This window comes from Aquarana catesbeiana, linkage group LG10 (assembly GCF_042186555.1).
Source record: "Aquarana catesbeiana isolate 2022-GZ linkage group LG10, ASM4218655v1, whole genome shotgun sequence".
NCBI lineage: Eukaryota > Metazoa > Chordata > Amphibia > Anura > Ranidae > Aquarana > Aquarana catesbeiana.
The window spans coordinates 24,983,539-25,008,219 of NC_133333.1; the positions used below are offsets into that span (position 1 = coordinate 24,983,539).

Consider the following 24,681-nt stretch of genomic DNA (forward strand, 5'->3'; position numbering starts at 1 on the left):
TCGCACCTCTCCTTTCTCTTCACAGGAACCTACACACCCTTTCCAGGTAGGAGACATAGTGGTGGTCCAACAGTTGAATCATACTAAGAAGCAAGAGTACCTGTTCGGGAACCCCGACCACTGATCTCAGTCACACGTACCGCAATCCTTACCGAGGGACAACAGTCCTGGATTCATAACCGTGAAAAGAGGGGTAGGGGTAAATGGCACTCCCTATGACGGGGTATCCTGTAGGGTGTGTGTGCTAAACACCTAAAGAAATAATGCTACAACCATGTGAAACCTACACCTCTTAATAAAGTGTAACGAAGTAAAACAAATCAAAGCTAATGAGTACATATGTGTCTCAATACCTGTTCACATGAACATAGTAACACTACCTTATTTGAAAAGTGTATGAAGTGACATAAAAGTCTAATTGCAGTGAGAGAAAATGTGACCAAAAAAAATCTTCCCCTGCTGACCCACAGTAGATAAACAGGAAAAATGATATAACCAATATAAGTATCTAAGCGTGTAATAATAAAACATTTGATAAGTGTCCACTCCAGTGAATATAAAACGTAAATAGTAAATGAAAAATCAAAAAATGTGAACAGCAGTCCCATAAAAAAGTAACAAAATATGTAAAAAATATAAGTGAAGCTCCAGAATAGCAAAATGTTCATAAAATTTGTGACTCTTGTGCTGAAATTGATATCCGGTGACTTCCGTGATCCCCCCTTAAGGGTCCCCACTCACCAGCTCCTCATACCCCTGCAGGGGTAATAGGCATGTAGCGGCAAAAAATAAAGGGCTTCCCAGATCCACTGCAGGCATCCACACGTGTCTCCTATGCGACCTAGCTCCAAGCAATGGATGGCACACCAACTTCTTGCATCACAGCCAGCAGGTCTATAGATGGTTGGCGGAAAGTAGGGCACCTGCAGTTAATAAAAAAAAATAATAACTCTATAAAGGGTTCCTGGTGGTATACAAGCTTTCTGGATCCAAAGGATCTGATCAGAAACACATGGAGGAGGGAAGCTGACAGACACACATCACTGCATAACCATGACATGCACCTTGTAATGAGTTCCCATTGGCTTAAATAGAAAAGGCATCTGTCGATCAATCAGATGGGTGTGAATGGGCTGTTATAATTGTCACCAGAACAGGAGGTGGAGAGGGGAACTCTTCCAATAAGGATGCCTGTACTGGAGAAAATTGAGAGAGTGGAGATATCCTCCTTCGGAGAGATTATCTCATACTTTGTTGTGTCTCCAGAAAATGAGATCCTCCTCAAGGTCACAAGGACTGTAATAAATAACAGGCAGGGGTTTAAAACCCTTACCTGTTCTATTCACACCAAAAAAAAAAAAAGTTTTGGCATTAAGTATACTTTAACAATAATACAATTATCAGAGTGCAGAAAGAAGAGATTGCATGTCCGGGAAGGAACTAGAAAAAATTAGATTAGCCCATCTGGAGTATGTGAGAGGATCTAAAACAGCAATGGATTCATCTTGTCTGCATTGGACTGATCCTTGAAGATGGTGACTGATGGACAAGAAAAATATGGAAATAAAATATTTTTTTCCCCTTGCTGTAATTTTTTTGTCTATAAGTAAATAAAATATTTTTGCGCTTTGTAAAATCGGAACCAGAGTCCTCTTCTAATTAATAATGGGTGACTGTGCGGGAGAGAAGAGTTGAGAGTCACAATGTGACGATTGCTAATGTGGGCCATTTCCCTCTACTCCCGGAAATGGAGACAAATTCCAGTTATGCAAATCTAAAAAAAAATAAAAAATAAAAATAAATGTAAAAATGAAAAAAGGCTACTTTGTGGAGCATTTATATACAGCGCCTCGCATTCACTCCCCTTGGCATTTTTCGTGTTTTTTTGCCTCACAACCTGGACTTAACATGGATTGTTTGAGGATTTGCATCATTTCATTTACAGAACATGCCCACAACTTTGAAGATTTTTTTTTTTTATTGTGAAGCAAACAACAAATAGGACAAAATAACAGAATAAGTCAATGTGCATAACTATTCACCCCCCTAAAGTCAATACTTTGTAGAGCCACCTTTTGCGGCTCACAGCTCCAAGTTGCTTTGGATAAGTCTTTATGAGCTTGCCACAACTTACCACTGGGATTATTATTATTGGGGTTTCGGTAGATCATAAGCTCAATAATAACATGCAATGCCAAGCTGCGGTTTCCAAAGCGAGCAAAGTCCTTTCTTGTTTTAGGAGAGGTATGGACTCTAGAGAGAGAGATATCATTTTGCCCCCCTGTACAAATCATTAGTAAGACCTCATCTGGAATATGCAGTTCAGTTTTGGGCACCAGCTCACAAAAAGGATATCGGGGAACTGGAGAAAGTGCAGAGAAGGGCAACCAAACTGATAAGAGGCATGGAGGAGCTGAGCTATGAGGAAAGATTAGAGAAACTGAATCTATTCCCTCTTGAGAAGAGGAGGTTAGGGGGGGGATATGATCAACATGTATAAATACATAAGGGGTCCATATAGTGAACTTGGTGTTGAGTTATTCACTTTAAGGTCATTACAGAGGACATGGGGGCACTCTATGTCTGGAGGAAAAGAGATTTCATCTCCAAATACGGAAAGGTTTCTTTACAGTAAGAGCTGTGAAAATGTGGAATAGACTCCCTCTAGAGGTGGTTCTGGCCAACTCAGTAGATTGCTTTAAAAAAGGCCTGGATTCTTTCCTAAATGTACATAATATAACTGGGTACTGACATTTATAGGCAAAGTTGATCAAGGGAATATCCGATTGCCTCTCAGGGGGATCAGAAAGGAATCCTTCCCCTGCTCACTCTAGAATAGGGGTGTGTGTTAGGACTACATCCCCCCCCCCCCCCTCTGCTCCATAACAAAGGGAGGTGTTTTGCAGTCCATGGTGATAGAGGTGAACAATACTTACAGATAACAGTTGAGAAGTGGAGAGCACAGGATGTTACCAGCTCACAAGATTTCTTGCTGGATAATCAGCTAATATTTTATTTTTTTTGCACTTTTTTGGTCAGATATAATATGCTTTCAATGGTATATTAAGCAGACCAAAAAGGAGCAAATAAGAGACATTTATTGTTGGAGGTTACTTACACTTTAATAACCACTGGGCTTTTAAACTTTTTTTTTGCTGTAGAAAAGGATATTTAAACAAAATGTTTAAACAAAATGTTTCCTTTACTTTCGGTTATGAAACCAGTGGGATCACTGTCCGTGACTTGCCACTCGCTCCAGGTTCGCCCGAATAATACCAGTACCTTATTCCAAAAGGTCCTACACCAAGATGGCCACCAGAGATCAAGTGAGGTTGCAGCATCTAAATCATACAGCTGGTTCCTCTGAGATGCTAAGGGAGCCCCCTAGGTCAGGGGTCTCAAACTAGTGGCCCTCCAGCTTTTGCGAAACGACAAGTCCCATCATGCCTCTGCCTGTGGGAGTCATGCTTGTAACAGTCAGCCTTGCAATGCCTCATGGGACTTGTAGTTTCGCAACAGCTGAAGGGCCGCCAGTTTGAGACCCCTGCCATAGGTAGACAATTTCCCAAACAGACTTTTTCATCTGTAATAATGGCACAGTGCCACCTACAGGATGGAGGAGAAACCTGCATCTGCCTACAACTGGACAGGAAATGAGGAAAAAAAAATCTGCCTTTAGGGACACAGACAGAAATAACAATTCAACAGGGGTTCTATTCTTCCCCTACTCTATTAAAAGTAAAGCATTGTTATTTCTGGCTGTGTTGCCTTTGTAGTAATCTATTAACGGTTCTTAAACCACTTCATTCTATCCAACATGTTGAAAAAAAAAAAAAATTAATTAATTAAAAAAAAAAGGTTTTGGCTGGACATACACCATTCTACATTCCCTCCAGCCTTCATAGACCGGAAAGATAACTGGGTTATAGGTGGTTGTTTTGGGCCGCAGAAGTTCCCCTGGCTTTCTATACACTATAAATATTAAACACTTCCTTGTGCAGAAACCATTTCTCCCATACCGGTTTCAGCCACGTGATGCCACTTTTGTGTACATTGGCCTTCTACAAAATAAATATTTTTACATTCTTGGAAATAACTTTTTAAATCAATAGAGAACATGCTATAAAAATAACATTTCATTCTCCCCTTTCTGTCGGCCGGACAAAGGACGTTCATGCTTCAGTTTAACTACTATTAAAAGTAGACTTAACCCAAGCAGATGACATTTTGTTTGCTAAAGCATTCAGAATCAAAACTGCAAATAAAGAAAAAAAAATAATACTCGTCAACCCCCCCCCCCCCACCCCCCTTCTTTTTTCAATCATTTGTTGCATTCCAGTGTAGCTGATCTCCTTCATACTCTTTGCAGCCACTTCTCGTCTGGCAATGGCTGCATGGCGTTCCTCAGGGCAGGTTTTCTGATGGTGGCAAGGGTGGACTGTAACAGTGTGAGGTGTGTTGAAACAGCGAATTGTGGTCAGTGTTGGGACAAGGTCATCTGGTGCCAAGGGTGAAGATACCAAACTGTACCCCCCCCCCCCATGATGTCAGTTCCAGTTATCTTCTGTAGCTGGGATCTATATTACTAGCTCTACAGTATTTCATGTGGAGTGCAACTGGCTGGGTAACCTTTTCACCGAGTTTGTTGTGAACTTTTATTGCATTTCTTACAAGTCTTTTTATTGAACCCCACCTGTGTGAATTTTTGCCACTACACCACACCTACATGCACATTGCAAAACATTGAAAATTCTCAAAAATAACAGTAACATTATCGTCTCCCTTGCCCTTCCCTTTCCTTCAACGTCTTCAGCAATTACAGGAAATACAACTGATATTTTTTTACCTGCAAAATCACCCAAGAGTGATCCGTCTCTGAACTCCTAATCAGCTGCCACTCCAACCTCCACCTACCAGGGACATGGGCTATGCCATCCTGACTGCTACCCTCCTACTTCTCATACAGTACGGTGAGTGATCTTCACCATCTACATACCCTAAATAATCTATACATTATAACACCACTTCCCAATCAGTGACAACGTTCCTTCTGGCTACTGACAGAAGTAGAGGTGACCAACACAGGTTTATAATAAAGCTGCCTGGGACCCCAAAAATCCAGGAGAGTTTAGCATATAGTACGTCACTTTCATCTGTGCAAGTCTTCAGACCTTTTAATCAGAAGGTGATTAGTAATGCAAGCCTCCATATTCCTCTACACTGTATGCAAAGCCAAAACTTTTCTATTTTATTTTATAGTTTTAAATGTTGTTTAGAAGAGGTTCAACCTACAATTCCGAATCGGCCTATAGGAGTTTTTTTAAAGGTGCTTAGTTAAGTTCCAAGAAAAAAATAAATAAAAAGGGGAGGATGACTGTATATAAGATATATAATCCCCTGCTGAATTGGCGCTGAGCAAGACAAAAGGTCTCTTGTGACCGCCGTACCCATTGAGTTTTTGGTCTGCATGTTTCAAGTGTGGATGTTGGCCATTCTATGTGTGGCCAGATGTAAAAGAACTTGTGTCAGTCGATTGAAAAGTTGACATTTGTTGAGCTGGATGGTGCCAACAGGGCCACCCAAGGCTGGAATTAACTTCATGCATGGCAGGCTGAAATCACATTGATTTGACCACTTTTAGACACCTCCCCCATAATGTACGTTTGCCCTTTGTCCAAAAGGTGGTTATCGTAGAGTTGGTGGACAATGACTGTGCTTTTTGTACCCTCTATTAGCCCAGCCACAGGATATGTGGCTCATTTTGGAGGAAAGCACACTTTGGCATCTTCACCTTGGATCCCATTGAGCCTTGCCCAGGAAGTGTCTGGGCCCATGTGATAACGATCATCTACGTATTGGCAATTGGTGACCAATTATTGTCTTCCAACAGGCAAAGAAGGGGCAGCAGTGACCATTAATAGTAACTCCAATGGCAATGTAAAAAGCGGGAATGATATTAGCCTGGACATCTCATACACCACCCAGGCATCAAATCCAATAGTCTTCTGGGCTATAAATGACACGTTAGTGGCCCAGTTGGACAAGAATGTTGCTACGGTGCTCTCGATCTACACCAGCAGACTGTCCATCATTGGGAAGGGATCATTGCTTCTATCAAACTCTACAAAAAAGGACACAGGGAATTACACCGTAACCGTCACTGCACTTGGGGAAACGCCGGGCACGCGTAATTTCGAAGTGACAATCTATGGTAAGTGGTCTATGGTATTACCTAGTTCAAAAATGTACTGGCCTTAGCAAGGCAAAGTTTAATTTTCTGTAGTAGAACTCATCTTGTGATGCTCTGAACTCCAGTAAACTCAATTCTGAAGGTTCTTTGCTTTACCTTAAACTCCCCTTTTGAGAAAACAAAAAAAAAACACTCCCCTCTGGGTGATCTATGTACATTGCAGGAATAACAAATTTTGTTGCAGATTCTTACCTTGTTATTCTGAAGAAATAGCGGTTTGTTTCTCTGTGTCCATGTGCGTGAATGTGAGTGATCATATAATTATCAATCAGCTGCTGCACTTGCAGGGCTCTAATGAGGAAAGTGGCAGGGTATGCATCCCTTTAGATGTGATTTTTCTTTGAGAGTATCTCACCAAAAATGACATTTGTATTGCAGACGATGCTCAAAACCTGGCTGGTATCTTAGTGCAGACTTCTGGGAAAATCTGAGAGCCAATCATGCAAGCAGGAAATTACATATCTGGGTGGGCGATCTGTATGCAATTGGTGTACAGAACACCTCCAGGTTGCCATAGTACATTTTACAGAAAATTACAGTGCTGCAGATTGAAAAGGAAAGGTCATTTTTAATAACACTCAATTACATTATGACTTGTGTAGCGATTGTACATGCTGTATTTTTTAATTTTTTTATTTGCCATATCTTTTCCAATGAAAGTGTAGTTACCCTTTAAAGCAAAACTCACTTAAAACATCACTGCTTTTCAGATTTGTACCTGCTTTTGTCTTAAAGATATTTAGACAGGGCATAGCTGTAACCAGTGCCGGGACAGGCATAGCTGTAACCAGTGCCGGGACAAGGTCAACTAGCGCCCAGGGCAAAGATTCCCCTCCCCAAATGCATGTGCATTATAGATTTAGAGTTTTGCCAAACACCCCCCCCCCAAAAAAACAAAAAACAAAAAAAAAACAAACAAAAAAAAAAGCACCAAATTTCACACTTACCCTGTAAGCATAAATTCCCTTTGCAAGCCAACATTCTCCCCAAAACAAAAATCCCCCTCTTCCCAGTACAATACCCCCTCTTACCACAAATCCTCTACCCCTCAAATTTCCCCTCCGAGCATAAATACTCTCCCCCCTCCAAATCCCCCTCTCCCAGCACAAATCCCCCCTCCCTCCAAAAAACATTTCCCCTCCAAGCACCAATCCTCCCCCTAAATCACCCATCCTAACAGAAATTGAGCCTCCTAGTAAAAATCCCCCCTTTCAAATCACTACTTCTAGAACAACCCCCCCAAATCCCCACTGCACCCAGGGCAACCATCCCTCCTGCCCACCCCTTGTCCAGGCCCTGGCTGTAACTTCCATAAGCCAAGTGCTAAATTGGAGGGGTCTGTTTGGTGCAATCATATGATCAGTTCCAGAAGTGTAATAAGAAGCTTGGCCAATCAGGCATAGATCAAGTTTATAACCACAACAAATGGCTTGCTTCAGTAAACATAAAAGGCCAGAGGTGCAGATGCCTAAAATGGTAATATTTTGGCAAAAACAGCAAGCCAACCACATGAACAGCTCTAATGCCATGGTTGCAATAAATCAACTTTTTTTGTAGCTTGAAATGGAAAGGAACATTTTTAATAAGAGTAATTCACACCTAGTGCCCATGAGCATCCGTATGGTGGGGCAAGAGCAAAGAGCCCCCCCCCCTCTTGGGGACTCCCACCATGCCACTATAAGCATGGCCACATGGAGACCGGAACCCCTGCACCATCCATGATGGATGGTGCAGAGGGTCCGGTCTCCAGGACTCAGTGTGACTGCGCTCACAGTGGAGTAGTGGGAGACTCTCCAGCAGCCATGGTTCCATCCATTCAGTCCTGGAGACTGGACCCCTGCTCCATCCATGGCTGCTATATCTACAGTATGTGATGTCCTCATCCTCCAACCCCCTCCTGTATCATGTCCGCAGCCTTCAACCCCCTCTTCTACCATGTCCGCACTCCGCAGCCTCCAACCTTAAAATGATGCCCCCCCCCCCCGAAAATAGTTCTGCGGACCCCCATGCTAGTGCCCTTTTAGAAATGCAACATTCTTGAAAAACATCTTGTCCAGTCCCTGGACAAGTTGACAGCGATCCTTAACGATACACATGATAAATTTACGCACTTGGCAGCCTTGGCTCGACCAATTCCAAATCTCACAGTAGACCATCCGCTTTTTTGGAACTATAGGTGTACTGTTAAGAAATACACTTCCTATACCTGGCAGCCTCTGGGTTACGCTCCCCTTTTCGCTTTGCCTGGGGAAGCTGAAGAGGCTATTGTCTAGCTGAACACCGTGCATAAAGAGCTGCTTCGGGGAGACCTGTCTGCTGAAGGAGCGCCGAGTCACCGCCACCGCAGCCACATCTTCAATAAAAAGGGGCAAACAACACCTGAGGCTTCTCATATTGTCACATAAGAACTGGGTGAGAGCAAGCCAGGTTTTCCAAGGTTAGAAACATTCAGCATTGGCCTTAATCAGAGACCAATACCCCAGCGCCCTGTATTGCATCGTGACCACTGCCCCCACAGGTTGCTGAACTGAGTTAACCCCTTGCTCCCTGCTAAGCAGAATCTTTCCATGTGGCCACATCCACTTGGGCCCAGGTCATTGAAAGAAGGCGCTCCTGCTGTTTAAGTCCAACCTCATCTTTTAAAAGTGATCCTTGCCACCAACCTCACCCCTAAAGTGAACTTTGCCAATAGCCTCATGTTTTAAATGTGACCTGTACCAACAACTTTGTCTCTTAAAAGGGAACTATCCTGTTCATTCCACATCTTAAAAAAGGGACAGCATCTTATATTGCGTGCCAACATAAAAGGTCCCAACTAAGCCGGCAGAAGAACCAGTTTTCAGACTGCTTCATAAATTCGGGGTTTATCCTGCTAGCCATACTGGTTTGCAGGTAGTCCAACTACATTATGAGCCTTAAACCTAGACTCTCCCGACTGAGGGCATACAAGTGAGCTAGCCACTTGTCTGTATTGAATTGATTCACTGTGCCTATTGTTTAGCCATTTGAACTGCTGTGTTGCTTTACAGTTTTGGTGCTTCCAATACAAGCTGGTTATTCCCTTTTATCACAGTTGGTGTGCATCTTTCCTGTGTAGCTGCTGGGAGATTCCCTGGTCAAGGAATTTTGGTGGTGTCAGCGAGTAGGGCTTCGTTTACAGGCAAAGAAAAAGCAGAAGACCCAAATGTATCAGCAGCTCCTTCAGGGGTAGCCCTACATAGACATTATACTAAAACCAAGCAGACAGTACCCTATCTGTAGTTGACTGCAGGTGTCTGGGTCTTTCAGCGATATTGCTTCAATCGCTCAATGGAACCACTCATTTTCACTGATGTCTGTAGGGATAGGTTACCATCGTAGGCCATACCACTGCCACCTGCTTTAACGATTCTGTTCTATTTTGTTGGAATTAATGTATCCTACTTGAACACTGAAGGTTGAACCTCTGTCCAGGGGCCACTGCTTGTGTTGTAGATGTGCTGTATACATGCCATATTTCTAGATTACATTCAACTTTTTTTTTTTTCTTCAATAAAAACATAGTAAAAGAAACATCTTGTCAAAATAAACTTAAGACCATACAGGGAATGCATGCAGGTTGGGTTCAGGTTCTGTGCCAAAAAATCATTGAGCTGGTTGCAAAAGAGTGAGAAATCTGGCAGAATCTGCTCACAGGTAGAGCTGTGCAAGTTTGAGGAGCAATTATATTTTTTTTCAGTAATTATATAAAATCATTATAGACCATTTTTAAAGGCTGGCTTCCCACCTGTGTGCTGTGGTAATGTGCAATAAGACTTTTAAAATTAATGGGCTGCCCAAAAATGTCAATTTGGATTCCACTAGGGATATCTGAATTCCTAAAATTCGCTGTGAAATGGAACGTCATCTAAATTTCTCAATCAACTGTAGTTTTGAACAGAACTGTAGAAAGTCTTTAATGCTTATGGGGTGACAGTTTGTACAAAGCACTGCTCAGTTAAAAGAAATGACCAAAAGTGCGGTCTTGTTTCCATGGATAGCCTGAGGGGAAAGGAAAACCAATTCAGTGATTATTTTCACCTGACAAAAGGAAACTAAAAGTAATTGCTTAAGGTAGAATTTCTGCCAAACATTTTTATAGGATTTTAGACAGAGTGGGGAAGGGTTGGCACCTCCACGAGGCATGTACTGCATATACTTCTGTTGGAGGAAATACCCCCCCCCCCCATAAAAAAAAAAAAAAAACAAAACAAAAAAAAAACAGAACATTTGGATGCAGTTTTATACAGAAAAACCTTTAGCAGACTCTAGGGGGTTGATTTACTAAAATTGGAGCCTTCAGAATCTGGTGCATGGTAGCCAATCAGCTTCTAACATCAGCTTGTTCAGTTAGGCGTTGACAATAAAACTTGGAAGCGGACTGGTTCCTATGCAAAGCTGCACCAGATTTTGCACTCTGAAGTTTTAGTAATAAACTTAAGACCATGGTGTTTGGTTTATCAAACCTAACACTTAGAAAACCTGACATGTTTCTGAATAAAGTAAAAGCTCATTTGTCCAGTAATGAATTCTCTTCCCCTATTAGATGCCTCACCCAGGACCACCACCACATTTGGCCTGATGATAACTTCTCTACTTGGAGGAATTCTGCTTGCCCACTGATTGTCCATCCTGCATATCGGCTATGATGGAAGATAGGTAAGCACAACTTTTCGAACAATGGTTTTCCGAACCCTTAAAGGCAGAGACCACTCACCTAAAATCAGCTTTGCGTTTAGGCATAATAGGTGGAGTAGCCCTTTGGTTTCATCTACCACTACATGACTACTTAAGATCTTATAACCATGCTTTCAGCATTCCTTCTCTGGTGGTTACAAAGCTTAGCAAGGGTGGTTGACATATTCTACTACAACTGTGTTGAGTTCTAGCCCCTGGTGGTGGCTGAAGCAGGTGGTTGGAGCTGGTAAACTCGATCTCCTAGATCCCATAGCCAAAGTCCCTAAAAAAAAACACTGGGTAGTAGGGATGAGCTTCGTGTTCGAGTCGAACCCATGTTCGACTCGAACATCGGCTGTTCGATCGTTCGCAGAATTGCGAACGTTATGGGCCATTCGCGCTAAATTCGTGTGGCGCGTCACGGCCCATAATTCACTGCGGCATCGCAGTGCATTGCTGGCTGATGATTGGCCAAGCATGCACTATGACCCGCATGCTTGGCCAATCACAGCGCCGTCAGTAGAGAGAGCTGTAATTGGCCAAAGCCAGGGTGGCTTTGGCCAATTATGGCTCAGGGGATTTAGTACACACCCCACACTATATAAGGCCGCCTGCACGGCGGCCCTGTGTAGTGTGTGTTCCGGTGTGCTGAGAGATAGAGAGAGAGAGAGAGAGAGAGACAGTGTCATTTGATTTGAGTTAGATAGATTAGGCAGAACAGTCAGTCAGTTAGCTGCACTTACAGTGTATTGTGTATATATATGCATCCCAGGTGTTGCATATATATATATATATATATATATATATATATATATATATATATATATATATACACTGTATTCAGTTTAGCTAGATCCGTTCCTGTTATCTTCTATCTAGACTATTTACATTTAATGCAGTGCGTCCTGCTCACAGTGTTCAGCTAGATCCGTTCCTGCTATTTACATTTAGTGCAGTGCGTCCTGCTCACAGTGTTCAGCTAGATCCGTTCCTGTTATCTTCTAGACTATTTACATTTAGTGCAGTGCGTCCTGCTCACAGTGTTCAGCTAGATCCGTTCCTGCAATTTACATTTAGTGCAGTGCGTCCTGCTCACAGTGTTCAGCTAGATCCGTTCCTGCTATTTACATTTAGTGCAGTGCGTCCTGCTCACAGTGTTCAGCTAGATCCGTTCCTGCTATTTACATTTAGTGCAGTGCGTCCTGCTCACAGTGTTCAGCTAGATCCGTTCCTGCTATTTACATTTAGTGCAGTGCGTCCTGCTCACAGTGTTCAGCTAGATCCGTTCCTGCTATTTACATTTAGTGCAGTGCGTCCTGCTCACAGTGTTCAGCTAGATCCGTTCCTGTTATCTTCTAGACTATTTACATTTAGTGCAGTGCATCCTGCTCACAGTGTTCAGCTAGATCCGTTCCTGCTATTTACATTTAGTGTAGTGCGTCCTGCTCACAGTGTTCAGCTAGATCCGAAATCTTCTGAAGAGGAGGAAAGACAGCAAAACAAATGTCACAGGGGTGATAACCCTTCCCTATGTTTTCCAAAAAGCTTAGAAAAGATTTTTTGGCTGGAGCTAAACACGTTAAAAATGTTCAAAATTACAAACAGATTCTACTTAACAACAAACCTACAGTCCCTGTCTTGTTTGCACCGCCTGTATACTGCTGTTCAGAGTATATAGGGCCTGGTGGCCCCACACCTTTCCTTATTTTAATTTGGGTGCGGGGTTCCCCTTAATATCCATACAAGACCCAAAGGGCCTGGTAATGGACTGGGGGGTACCCATGCCGTTTGTCTCACTGATTTTCATCCATATTGCCATGACCCGACATTACATTAAACCCGCAAGCAGTTTTAAATGAGATTTTTTCCTTTAAAAATGACATTTGGTGCAGGGACTGTTCTAAACATGGGAAACACGCGTCACTTTACAGGCATACTATAGACACCCCCCAGGTACGATATTTAAAGGAATATTTCACTTTTTTTTTTTTTACTTTAAGCATCATTAAAATCACTGCTCCCGAAAAAACGGCCGTTTTTAAAAGTTTTTTTTGCATTGATACATGTCCCCTGGGGTAGGACCCGGGTCCCCAAACCCTTTTTAGGACAATACCATGCAAATTAGCCTTTAAAATGAGCACTTTTGATTTCGAACGTTCGAGTCCCATAGACGTCAATGGGGTTCTAACGTTCGTGCGAACTTTCGGTTCGTTCGCGGGTTCTGGTGCGAACCGAACCGGGGGGTGTTCGGCTCATCCCTACTGGGTAGTTTATTTTACTGGAATATTTTAAAGCTTAGCAATTTTGTTTGTTTTCCTAGTACCACATTTTATAAAAATTATTCAGCACCGCAAAAATTCCTTAAGACTGACTACATAGACCATTCACAACAGTGTCCACACTAGAGAAGCTTACATTCTCACATCACTTAACTATACATAGATCATTTATATCAGTCTCCACCCCTTAGGAGCTTGCATTCTCAGTTCCTTGTGATAGTACATACATCATTCACATCAACCTCCACCCTTGAGGAGCTTTCCTTCCCCATTTTTATTTGGAAGTACATAGATCAGCCTCTCTCAACCTTTTTAAGGGTGGAAGAACATTTAAAATAACTTTCTGGCCTCAAGGAACCCCTGCTAAATCAGTGGCAGCTGGTGGTATATTTTTTTGGGGGGGGGGGGGCGCGGCACACAATGCACCCACAAGCCCCACCCCGGCCGATCGTGTCAACCACCACAACCCACTCGGTCAGTCGCACACATCTTGTGTCCCCCCCGTGGGTCATTCGGGTCACCAAAACAACCCTGGTCGGTCGATGAGCCCAGCACTCACCCATGTGCGGCGGCTTCATCCCCTGCATCTCCTCTGGTGGCCTCCACGTCTCCTCCCTCCTCCTTGTCGTGGCGCAATAGAATTGCTTCTCCTTTTGGGCAATCGGGAAACAGGTCTTAGGACCCGCTTCCTGATTGGCCGGGAGGAGAATCCGTGTGACAATAGCGAAAATTCATTTGCTATTGTCACACAACTGGGTGGGCTTCGTGCGCAGTGCTCTGCGCCCCGAGCCCATCCCTTTTTGAAGCCCATTAGAGCCTCTGGCTCTAATCATGTGGTAAAAAAAATAAATAAAACACCCACAACAACAACATAGAAGTTGCTCATCGCTCAAGGAACCCCTAGCATCTTCTAGAGAAACTACAACAGACCATTGACTTCAGTCTCCACCCCTGAGGAGCTTGCGTTCACTTTTTCCCTGTGACAGTACGTAAACTATTCACACCAGATAGAGGAGCTTGCCATCAGTGACAATCATATAGACCCACACCAAATCTGATTAACCCCATTCACGCCAACGTAACACATATAGGCGGCTTCATGGAAGTGGTCTTTTTTCTGTGGGGCCGCATATATATGTGTCTCACTGAGAGCCCCGGGCCCCGTAAAAAAAAAAAAAAAAAAATGCAGTATAATCCACCTGGATACACAAAGTAGTTGTGATGATATGTACAGGTTTACTAACATTTCAAAAGTTGTGCTTAGGCATTTAGAATTTTTTGGTTTTACCCTTAGCCGTGAAGAGTTAATATACATGTGTGTTTATGGGAGGGAATTAAAAGGAAAAAAAAATGTCCATACGAGGTCTTTGGTGACTATTTTTTTTTTTTTTTTTTAACCTAACTGTCTTATTTATTTTTATTTTTTAATTTTTTTTAGGCATCTTGAAAAATTATTTTGAGCACTGCCTAAGCCAGAGAAGAAGACCACTACCTCACAGTCCTGCCTTGATTTCCCACGGCTGCTTTCCTGAACCGTTATCCGCTAACAACTGCAACCGTACACATCCCCGTGTTCAACCCTTTAAGAACCATTTTACCTCCAGTCAGGCCATTCATCAGCACCTAATCCTTCCTAAATTCTAGTAGCGAGATCTTTGCAATAGACTTCTCAACTTCACCCACCTGCCTCTATCAGAATGTGGGTGTCATGGAACTTTGCCGGGCTTTTATTGCCATACGAGTCCCTCTTGAGAAATTCACCCGATTGTTCCTGGTGACCACTGAGACAGAAATTCACAAAAAATTCTAAGTTTCAGGTCCATATATACTTTTTTTTTTTTTTGCCAAGTGGAAATTGAAATGAATATAAATGTATCACAATGGTGGCCAACTCATGTTAGGGAGTTTCCATTGATTTAAAATGGAAAAAGGTATTTGCCAAAAACAGACAAGTGTGAATGGGCCATTATGACTGTCATTGGGGCAGTAGGTGGGAAAGGCTTGCAAATGACAAAAATGGCAGCATGAGATCCTCATTAGAATGATAAAATCATTTATCCCATAAAAACAAATAGTAGACATTACATGGTAAAATATTGGTAATTTATTCCAAGAGGATCTTGTTCTGCCATTTCTTTGTTGTTTGAGATCCCCGGATCTTCACCTGGCAAGCTGCAAGATCCTTGTGAATTGGATGGACCTTTGTTCACACCACAGACTGTCATTTGTTGGGCTGGACCTTGCAGTGCGCTTTACTGGTCTGTGTTTTTATATACAAAATCTTACAAATGGGGATACCTGGAGAAAATTGTTTAGGAATAGATATCCCTTTCTTGGAGAACACGACAGGATATCTCACCACACAAAAAACATTTTTTTTTTTTTTTTTAGAATAGGCTCTAGAGAGATTTTATTTGTATTATATACACACACACACACATACATACATACATACATACATACATACTCGCAAAGTTCTGTGGGCGAGGTGCACATTGGTCATGAACAGAAATGCAAAGCAATCAGGCCTTCCCAACGGCCATTATATATAAAAGAAAGAGATGGGAGCACAAAAATCTTTTAAGAATTTAGAAATTACATAAAAATTGTACACTATATTAGCAAAAGTATTGGGACACCTGCCTTTACAAGTCATATTAAATATTGAGTTGCCCACTCTCTGCAGCTATAACAGCTTCAACTCTTCTGGGAAGGCCGTCCACAAGGTTTAGGAGTGTGTCTATGGGAATGTTTGACCATTCTTCCAGAAGCCCATTTGTGAGGTCAGGCACTGATGTTGGACGAGAAGGCCTGGCTCGCAGTCTTCACTCCAATTCATCCCAAAGGTGTTTTATCAGGTTGAGGTCAGGACTCTGCAGGCCAGTCATTATTCCTCCACCCCAAACTCGCTCATCCATGTCTTTATGGACCTTGCTTTGTGCACTGGTGCGCAGTCATGTTGGAACAGGAAGGGGCCGTCTCCAAACTGATCTCACAAAGATGGGAGCATGAAATTGTCCAAAATGTCTTGGTATACTGACACCTTAAGAGTTCCCTTCACTGGAACTAAGGGGCCAAGCCCAACCCCTGAAAAACAACCCCACACCATAATCCCCCTTCCACCAAATGATTTGGACCAATGCACAAAGCAAGGTCCATAAAGACATGGGTGACCTAGTTTGGGTTGGAGGAACTTGATTGGCCTGCACAGAGTCCTGACCTCAACCCGATAGAACACCTTTAGGATAAATTAGAGCAGAGACTGCGAGCCAGGCCTTCTTGTCCAGATCAGTGCCTGACCTCACAAATGCGCTTCTGGAAGAATGGTCAAACATTCCCATAGACACACTCCTAAACCTTGTGGACAGCCTTCCCAGAAGAGTTGAAGCTGTTATAGCTGCAAAGGGTGGGCCAACTCAATATTGAACCCTACGGACTAAGACTGGGATGCCATTAAAGTTCATGTGCGTGTAAAGGCGGGCGTCCCAATACTTTTGGTTATATATGTACATATGTGTGCTTTAACCGCTAAAGAGGAGTGAGACTGCACGTCAGGAGTAAGAGCCGGTTCACACGGGGGCGACTTGTCAGGCGACCTAGTCGCCTGACAAGTCGCCTCCCGTTCTGTACAATGGAGCCGTTCTAATTGCGTCGCTCCGACTTAGAAAAAAGGTTCCTGTACTACTTTGGGGGCGACTTGCATAGACTTCTATACAGAAGTCGTTTTGCAAGTCGCCGTGGCAGTCGTGTGCAGGTCGCCTCGGTGAGGCGACCTGCAAGTCGTGGCGCTTCTAGTGTGAACCGAGCCTAAGGGCCTGTAAAAAAAAAAAAAAATGGCAGAAGATTATCGCTTCTGGGGTCTGTTAGAGAATATAAACCAGTGATTGATTCATCTTATCTACATCCAGTTATAAAGAAGTATTTTTTTTTAGTAGGACTGACCTTTGAAGATGGTGACTGATGGACAAGAAAACATGAAGTCGATTTTTTTTCCCTTGCTGTAATTTATGCCTAGAAATAAATAAATGAATATTTTACTCTTTGTACAGGAAAACTGGTGTCATCTTCTGATTAATAATGAGTCACTGTGGGGGGGGGGGGGGGGGAGTAGATGATATAGGAGTTACAATAAGACGATTGCTCATATATGCGACATTCCCCGCTACTTTTAGGATGCCGATCTCCAGTTATGTATTCATGAACAAAAAAAAAGAAAAATCCACTTTGCAATAATGAATATACCATTTATAATTTCTATACAATCCATTTGGTGATCTAAGACTATATTAACTACTTCATTACCGGGCACTTACACCCCCTTCCTGCCCAGGCCAATTTTCAGCTTTCAGCGCTGCCACTGCTTAAAATGACAATTGCGCGGTCATACGACACTGTACACAAACAGAATTTTCATCATTTTTTCCCACAAATAGAGCTTTCCTTTGGTGGCATTTGATCACCTCTGAGGTTTTTATTTTTTGCTAAATAAAAAAAAAAAAAAAAAAGACCTAAAATTTTGAAAAAAAAAAAAAGTTTATCTTTTGTTTCTGTTATAAAATTTTGTAAATAAGTAAGTTTTCTCCTTCACTGATGGCCACTGATAAGGCAGCACTGACGAGCACTGATAAAGCGGCACCGATGAGGCGGCACCAATGAAGTGACAGTAATAGGCACTAAGGATGAGCTCCGGCGTGTTTGCATGCAGCACGTGCCGAGCCTGCCAGGAAGTCGGCACGGCGCTGCGCTAATCAGAAGCAGCGAGACATTTCCCGATGTGCGGCTGCAGAGATCGGGAAATGTCTCACTGCCTGTGATTAGCGCTGCGCCGTGCCAACTTCCTGGCGGGCTCGGCACGTGCTGCATGCAAACACGCCGGAGCTCATCCTTAATGGGCACCGACGATGGGCACTGATAGCCACTGGTAGGCAGCACTGATGGGCATTGATAGGCGGCACTGAAAGGTTGCACTGATGGGTATTTATCGGTGGCACTGATAAACATCACTGATGGCACTGGCAGGCATTGGGGATGGGCACTGATTGGCATTTCCCTGGTGGTCCAGTATGGTGGCAATCCCTGGCGGCTTCCTGGTGGTCCTGGGTGGGCATCCGAGGGGGGGGGGGAATAAACAATCTGATATCTGCTGATAAACAATCACACACAGCCGATCGGCTCTCCTCTACTCACGTCTGTCAGACGCGAGTGAGGAAAAGCCGATCAATGTCTCTTCCTGTTTACATCATGATCAGCTGTGATTGGACACGGCTGATCATGTGGTAAAGAGCCTCTAGATCAGTGGTCATCACCCCTGTCCTCAATGCCCACTAACAGGCCAGGTTTGCAAGATAACTGAAATACATGACAGGTGATATCATTTGCTGCTCAGGGATTGCCGTAATCTAGTCTGCATCTCCCCAAGGTAATACTTAAAACCTGGCCTGTTAGTGGGTCCTGAGGACAGGGTTGATGACCACTGCTCTAGAGGCTCTTTACCGAGATCGGTATAGCCGTGTGTCAGACTGACACATCACACCACCAATAGCCGCGATGCCCGCCCCCCAGGGGCACGTGAGAGCGGTCGTTCTGGAGGGCCGTCATATGACCTCCACCCAGAACGAGAGCCGGGCCGCCCAGCTGTCATTTGATGGTCGGCGGGCGGGAAGTGGTTAAGACGGTTGTCCTAAAATCTTACCGTTAGTACACTCCTTTTGACAATTGCTGTCCAATTTTCAGCCAACAAATGTTGGAAATGTAAATTTTCGGCGGACAACGGTTTGATGTCAGGTTTTCGGATGGTCAGTACACAAGTCCGTCACACAAAAGTCCAAAGTACAAACACGCATGCTCGGAATCAATGCTCACCAAACATGAAATTAGCATAAGGGGCCCAAAGGGTGGCGCTCAAGAGCTGAAATTCCTCATAGTACGTCACTACGTTCGTGTTTGTGGCACGACAATTGTGTACCGTTATTATGTAAGACAAGATCCTGGCACACACCTTTTGGACAAAAATCAGACGCTCGGTTGGCCAACAATCGTACCGTGTGTACGAGGCTTTAGATGTGATAGCTGCATTTTCTTTTTTTAAGCGTTTTACTTTTTTTTTTTTTTTTTTTACCTGGTGATCCAGCCAGTAGGTTTTTCAAACAGAACGAGCCGTCCTGAAGATGTAGCCATTAGAGGGTTGAGGCAAACCATTGACCATTAACAGGGGTGACCACAATGATCAACTTTTATTTATGGAAAACCTTTATCCCAAAAAGGAACAAAAATGGTTTTCTGTAACTGAAGTATTGGCTTTAGTTTGACTTCAATTTGTTAGGGTATCTAAATCTGTTAGTACATCTAACACTCCCCCCCCCCCCCCCCCCCCGACTGACAATGCTGCTGTCCAAAAGGTGTCTCTATTGCTCCTTAATCCTAAACGGGACACTCTAGACCAGTGATGGAGAACCTTGACACCCCAGATGTTTTGGAACTACATTTCCCATGATGCTCTTGCACTCTGCAGTGTAGATGAGCATTATGGGTAATGTAGTTCCAAAACATCTGGAGTGCCAAGGTTCTCCATCACTGTTCTAGGAGGGGTGTTACTGGCCAGATCACCAGATAAAAACAGATGGGGGGGGGGAGCCTAAAAGAAAAACTAATACAGCCATCACATCTAATGATCAGTAATCTGCAATTTATTACATTTTTGGTTTAATACGTTTCCATTATGATCTTCAGAAGCTGTGATTTTCTAAAATAAAAATTGTCAAAAAAAAAGAATCTACGCTTCCTTTAATATAGAAGCCTGGAGGGGGCGCTGTACACCGTTTGGATATAGGCTTTACCCAGGAATCTTGTGTGTGATTGGCTCATTGCTTTTCCTAGAAGCCTAAACAGAGATACAAGTCAAATTCCCAGCCTCTCCTGCAATAGTAGTTTCACTTTTAACATAGGACTATAAAGCCGGCCATACAATGCATGACTTTGGGCCGACCTCTGACCTGGGGGACTACTGCAAAAAATGTGTAGCGCTGGTAGATTTATGATCTACCAACTGACAGGTAAATTTAGTAAATTGCTCGTTAGGGGAGTTAGATTTGCCTCTGTTCCAGCTTGGCTGACGTTGCGTGTGGTTCCATACTGGGCCGGTGGGTGTCGCTGTTATCACTAGTCAGTGTTGGAAAGGCAACGTGTCGAAGCGTATAGATGCTCCTCTGTCCCGGAGACAACTCGGTGGAGGTGGTCCTCCGAGTTGCATTCTGGGAGAGGGTATTTATGGGACAGACGCCATGTTTTGGGTTTGTTCTACAGCCACCTGTTGGCCCTCCTGGCCGACAGGTATGCGTTAGAGTACTACCTTGTGGTCCTCCGTTCCGGAGGCCCGCGCCGCTGCGGCGCTTGGGAGGGCCCAGAAGCCTGTCTGGGGTCTACCACAGCAGCCGAGGAATGGTCCTGAGCTGTCTATCCAGAGTGAAGAAGCTGGACAACCGAGGAGATCCCAGGAGAGGACCCGTCATGGAAGGATCATGCAGAGAGCTGGTCTGGAGAGGGGCCTGGTGACTCGGTTGGAGGAAGCATCCTAAAGTAGTTCTACAGCATAGTACTGCCTGGTTGGCTTAGAGGTCCAAGTACTGTGTCTGACATTCACCGCAAAGTTCAATACATCCTGTGGCAGAGGATTGTACAGATTTATTTCAAGCAAGTCTGTGGCAGAGACTTTTGTTCGTGCTACGTACTGGCTGCTAGGCAAGTGAGAGAGGACTATCCAGGCGAGCAAAGAGTGTGTCCCACAAGGGGAGCGCATTCTACTGTAATATTCAACTTTAAAGGACGTTCTCAAGAATCCTAAAGAAAGGTATTTGAGCTTCCCTCCTGCCTCTTTCCTGCTACTTCCTTTGTTACTTGGTTCAATAAAGCATTGAAAACCTACTCAAGTGTTTGGTGCTTTTATCGTCCAGAGGTAAACTCAACGGAACCCTAGACCCGGTGCCGGTGAAGCAGGGGTGTCGAGAGTGAAGGTAACAAGCCCGCTTAAACTAGCAGCTCCGCCGAGAGTTATTGCTACAAATGTAAAAAGAAAAAAATACATTTTCAGCAGGAAGCAACTTTTTAAATAAATCTTAAATTGAAATATTAAATGCACACAATTCCTTTAAATGACAAACTCATAAGATACCGTATTGTAGTAAAGTAAAAGTGACATCAACAATAATGACATTTCATCTATGAGGAGAGATTAGAGGAACGGAATGTATTCTCTTTTCAGAAAAGGAGATTAAGAGGAGAATATGATCAACATGTATAAAATACAAGTCAGGGGCGGAACGAGAACCTTCAGGGCCCCGGTGCAAGAAACCATGAAGGGCCCCCCTGACCTCTGATTCTGGGGGCCTCCCCTCCGAGCCCTGGGCCCTTCCCGCTGATCTCAGGGCTCTTCACTTCTGTCATGGGGCCCTTTATTATGGTACCACAGTGGGATTTCATCACAAAAGTCCCCCCTTTCATCACAGTCCATGTTTACATCTAAAATTCACAGAGCTTCCCTTTACATCTCAATCTGCAGAGCCCCCCCGTACATCAGAGTCTACAGAGCCCTCCCTGTACATCAGAGTCCACAGAGCCCTCCCCCTTACATCAGAGTCCACAGAGCCCCCCCCTGTACATCAGAGTCCACCTTACTACAGAGTTCGCAGAGCCCCCCTTACATCAGAGTCCACAGGGCCCCTCCCAGTACAGAGTCCAAAGAGCCCCCCTTACATCAGAGTCCACAGGCCCCCCCCCGTACAGAGTCCAAAGAGCCCCCCTTACATCAGAGTTCACAGAGCCCCCCTTACATCAGAGTCCACAGAGCCCCCCCCCCCGTACATCAGAGTCTACAGAGCCCCCCCCTGTACATCAGAGTCTACAGAGCCCCCCCGTACATCAGAGTCTACAGAGCCCTCCCTGTACATCAGAGTCCACAGAGCCCTCCCCCTTACATCAGAGTCCACAGAGCCCTCCCCCTTACATCAGAGTCCACAGAGCCCCCCCCTGTACATCAGAGTCCACCTTACTACAGAGTTCGCAGAGCCCCCCTTACATCAGAGTCCACAGGGCCCCTCCCCGTACAGAGTCCAAAGAGCCCCCCTTACATCAGAATCCACAGAGCCCCCTTTACATCAGAGTCCACAGAGCCCCCCCTGTACATCAGAGTCTGCAGAGCCCCCCCTGTACATCAGAGACTGCAGAGCCCCCCTTACATCAGAGTCCACAGAGCCCTCCCCCGTACATCAGAGTCCACAGAGCCCTCCCCTGTACATCAGAGTCCACCTTACTACAGAGTTCGCAGAGTCCCCCTTACATAAGAATTCACAGAGCTCCCCTGTACATCAGAGTCCAAAGAGCCCTCCTTACATCAGAGACTGCAGAGCCCCTCTCACATCACAGTCCACAGAGCCCCCCCCTTACATCAGAGTCCGCAGAGCCCCCCCCCTTACATCAGAGTCCGCAGAGCTCCCCCCCTTACATCAGAGTCCGCAGAGCTCCCCCCCTTACATCAGAGTCCGCAGAGCTCCCCCCCTTACATCAGAGTCCGCAGAGCTCCCCCCCTTACATCAGAGTCCGCAGAGCTCCCCCCCTTACATCAGAGTCCGCAGAGCTCCCCCCCTTACATCAGAGTCAGCAGAATTTCACTGAAGGGGGAGCTCTTGTGCTGTTCCTTTTTTTCTTTCTAGCAGAGATTTATAGAGAACAGGTGACTCAACTTCTCCTTTCAATCGGTTTTATCTACGAGTAAACAGCAGTTACAACAATACTGTACTCTTCTGCAAAAATTCACCCCTAACAAGGCACATAAATTTACAAATCACCAATGCAGAGCAAGAACACGAGGCGAAGGTTCCTTCCACACAGACGGATAGAATTCAGCTTTTAGCTGCGGATAGAACAAGTTATCAGCTAAACTCACACAATGCTTTCCTATGGCCCCAATCACACACTGCATTTAGCAAAAATTTCATTACATGGGGTTTGGTGCGGTTAGAAAAAATAAATTTGACCAAGTCCAGGACCGATTTATTGCAGCTATCTGCACATAACTGCAGGTAATCGCCGTGTACTATTTCTCCTGCGGATAGCAGCAGCAACAAGGAAAGAAAAACCAAACAGGAAACACATCAGAAATGGCAAGAATGTTCCACCGCAGCTAAATGCAAGTAAAAGCAGCTAATCACAATGTACAAGTGATCGCTGTTCCTGGAGTCTTGGAATTTCAAAATAACGAAACATCCTTTTAACAGCAGCAGAACAGCCGCCCGTGTGAAAGAGGCCTAAAGCTGGCCCATAGATGGATCGAAATTCGGCCTGTTCAGCAAGGGCTGGGTGAATCTCGATCCATGTGTGGCCACTCCCACTCAACAGAAGCCGATCGAATGATTGACTTCTGTCAGACGGGAAAGTTGGAATATTTTACTAGGTCAGCAACTGCAGTCGTTGCTCTGCAGCCACTGATCAGTGTAATCTGACAGCTGAAAGTCCCCATTGTCAGAATACAATGTCTCAGCAGGGAAGATTCTTCCATCCACCTCGCTTGTTTGGATGGAGGAATCTTTTTTTTTTTTTGACTGATCAAAAAGAAAAACTAGTAATCTATGACAAGCTCTACATACAGTATCTCACAAAAAGTGAGTACACCCCTCACATTTTTGTAAATATCTTATTCTATCTTTTCATGGGACAACACTGAAGAAATGACACTTTGCTACAATGTAAAGTAGTGAGTGTAAGCTTGTATAACAGTGTAAATTTGCTGTCCCCTCAAATAACTCAACATACAGCCATTAATGTCTAAACCACTGGCAACAAAAGTGAGTACACCCCTAAGTGAAAATGTCCAAATTGGGTCCAATTAGCCATTTTCCCTCCCCGGTGTCATGTGACTTGTTAGTGTTACAAGGTCTCAGGTGTGAATAGGGAGCAGGTGTGTTAAATTTGGTGTTATCGCTCTCACTCTCTCATACTGGTCACTGGAAGTTCAACATGGCAACTCATGGCAAAGAATTCTGAGGATCTGAAAAAAAAGAATTATTGCTCTACATAAAGATGGCCTAGGCTAAACCAATATATAAACAATGGTGCATATATAAAATTCCAACATTAATGGTGCAAAAGTGAATGCACACATGGACGTTGCTGGACGTTTATCAGCAGTGGGGTTTATGCGCTGTTTTCTGAACGCGTTCAAGAGCAGTACTGGAAACGCCAGACACCGGTAAAAGGCGTTAAACGAGGGTTAACGCTGTAAAAAAGAGCGTTTCTCTGCCTGTATTCAAAATCAATGGTTCCCTATGGGAGCCCATTGATTTGAATAGAAGTCGCACCAGATGTCGGATCATCATGATCCGACTTGGGTGTGACTTGTGTGCTGAGGAAAAAGGGGAACCCCGCCAAAATGAGAGAAAAAAATTGTCGTGGGGTTCCCTCCTCGGA

At 44.1% G+C, this 24,681-nt stretch overlaps 1 protein-coding gene across 2 annotated transcripts in view; it reads right to left on the minus strand.

The window, feature by feature from the left end:
* IGLON5 (IgLON family member 5) overlaps positions 1-24,681 on the minus strand; it is an 859,278-nt gene that overhangs the window by 234,045 nt on the left and 600,552 nt on the right. The window contains exon 8 of one of the 2 annotated variants that reach the window (XM_073601839.1): positions 17,071-17,235. The exons of the other annotated variant lie outside the window; for it this stretch is intronic. Within the exon in view, the coding sequence (XP_073457940.1) occupies positions 17,153-17,235 (83 nt within the window). The 3' untranslated portion in view covers positions 17,071-17,152. Of the gene's footprint in view, positions 1-17,070; positions 17,236-24,681 lie in introns of those variants that run through there. 2 annotated transcript variants of the gene reach the window in all.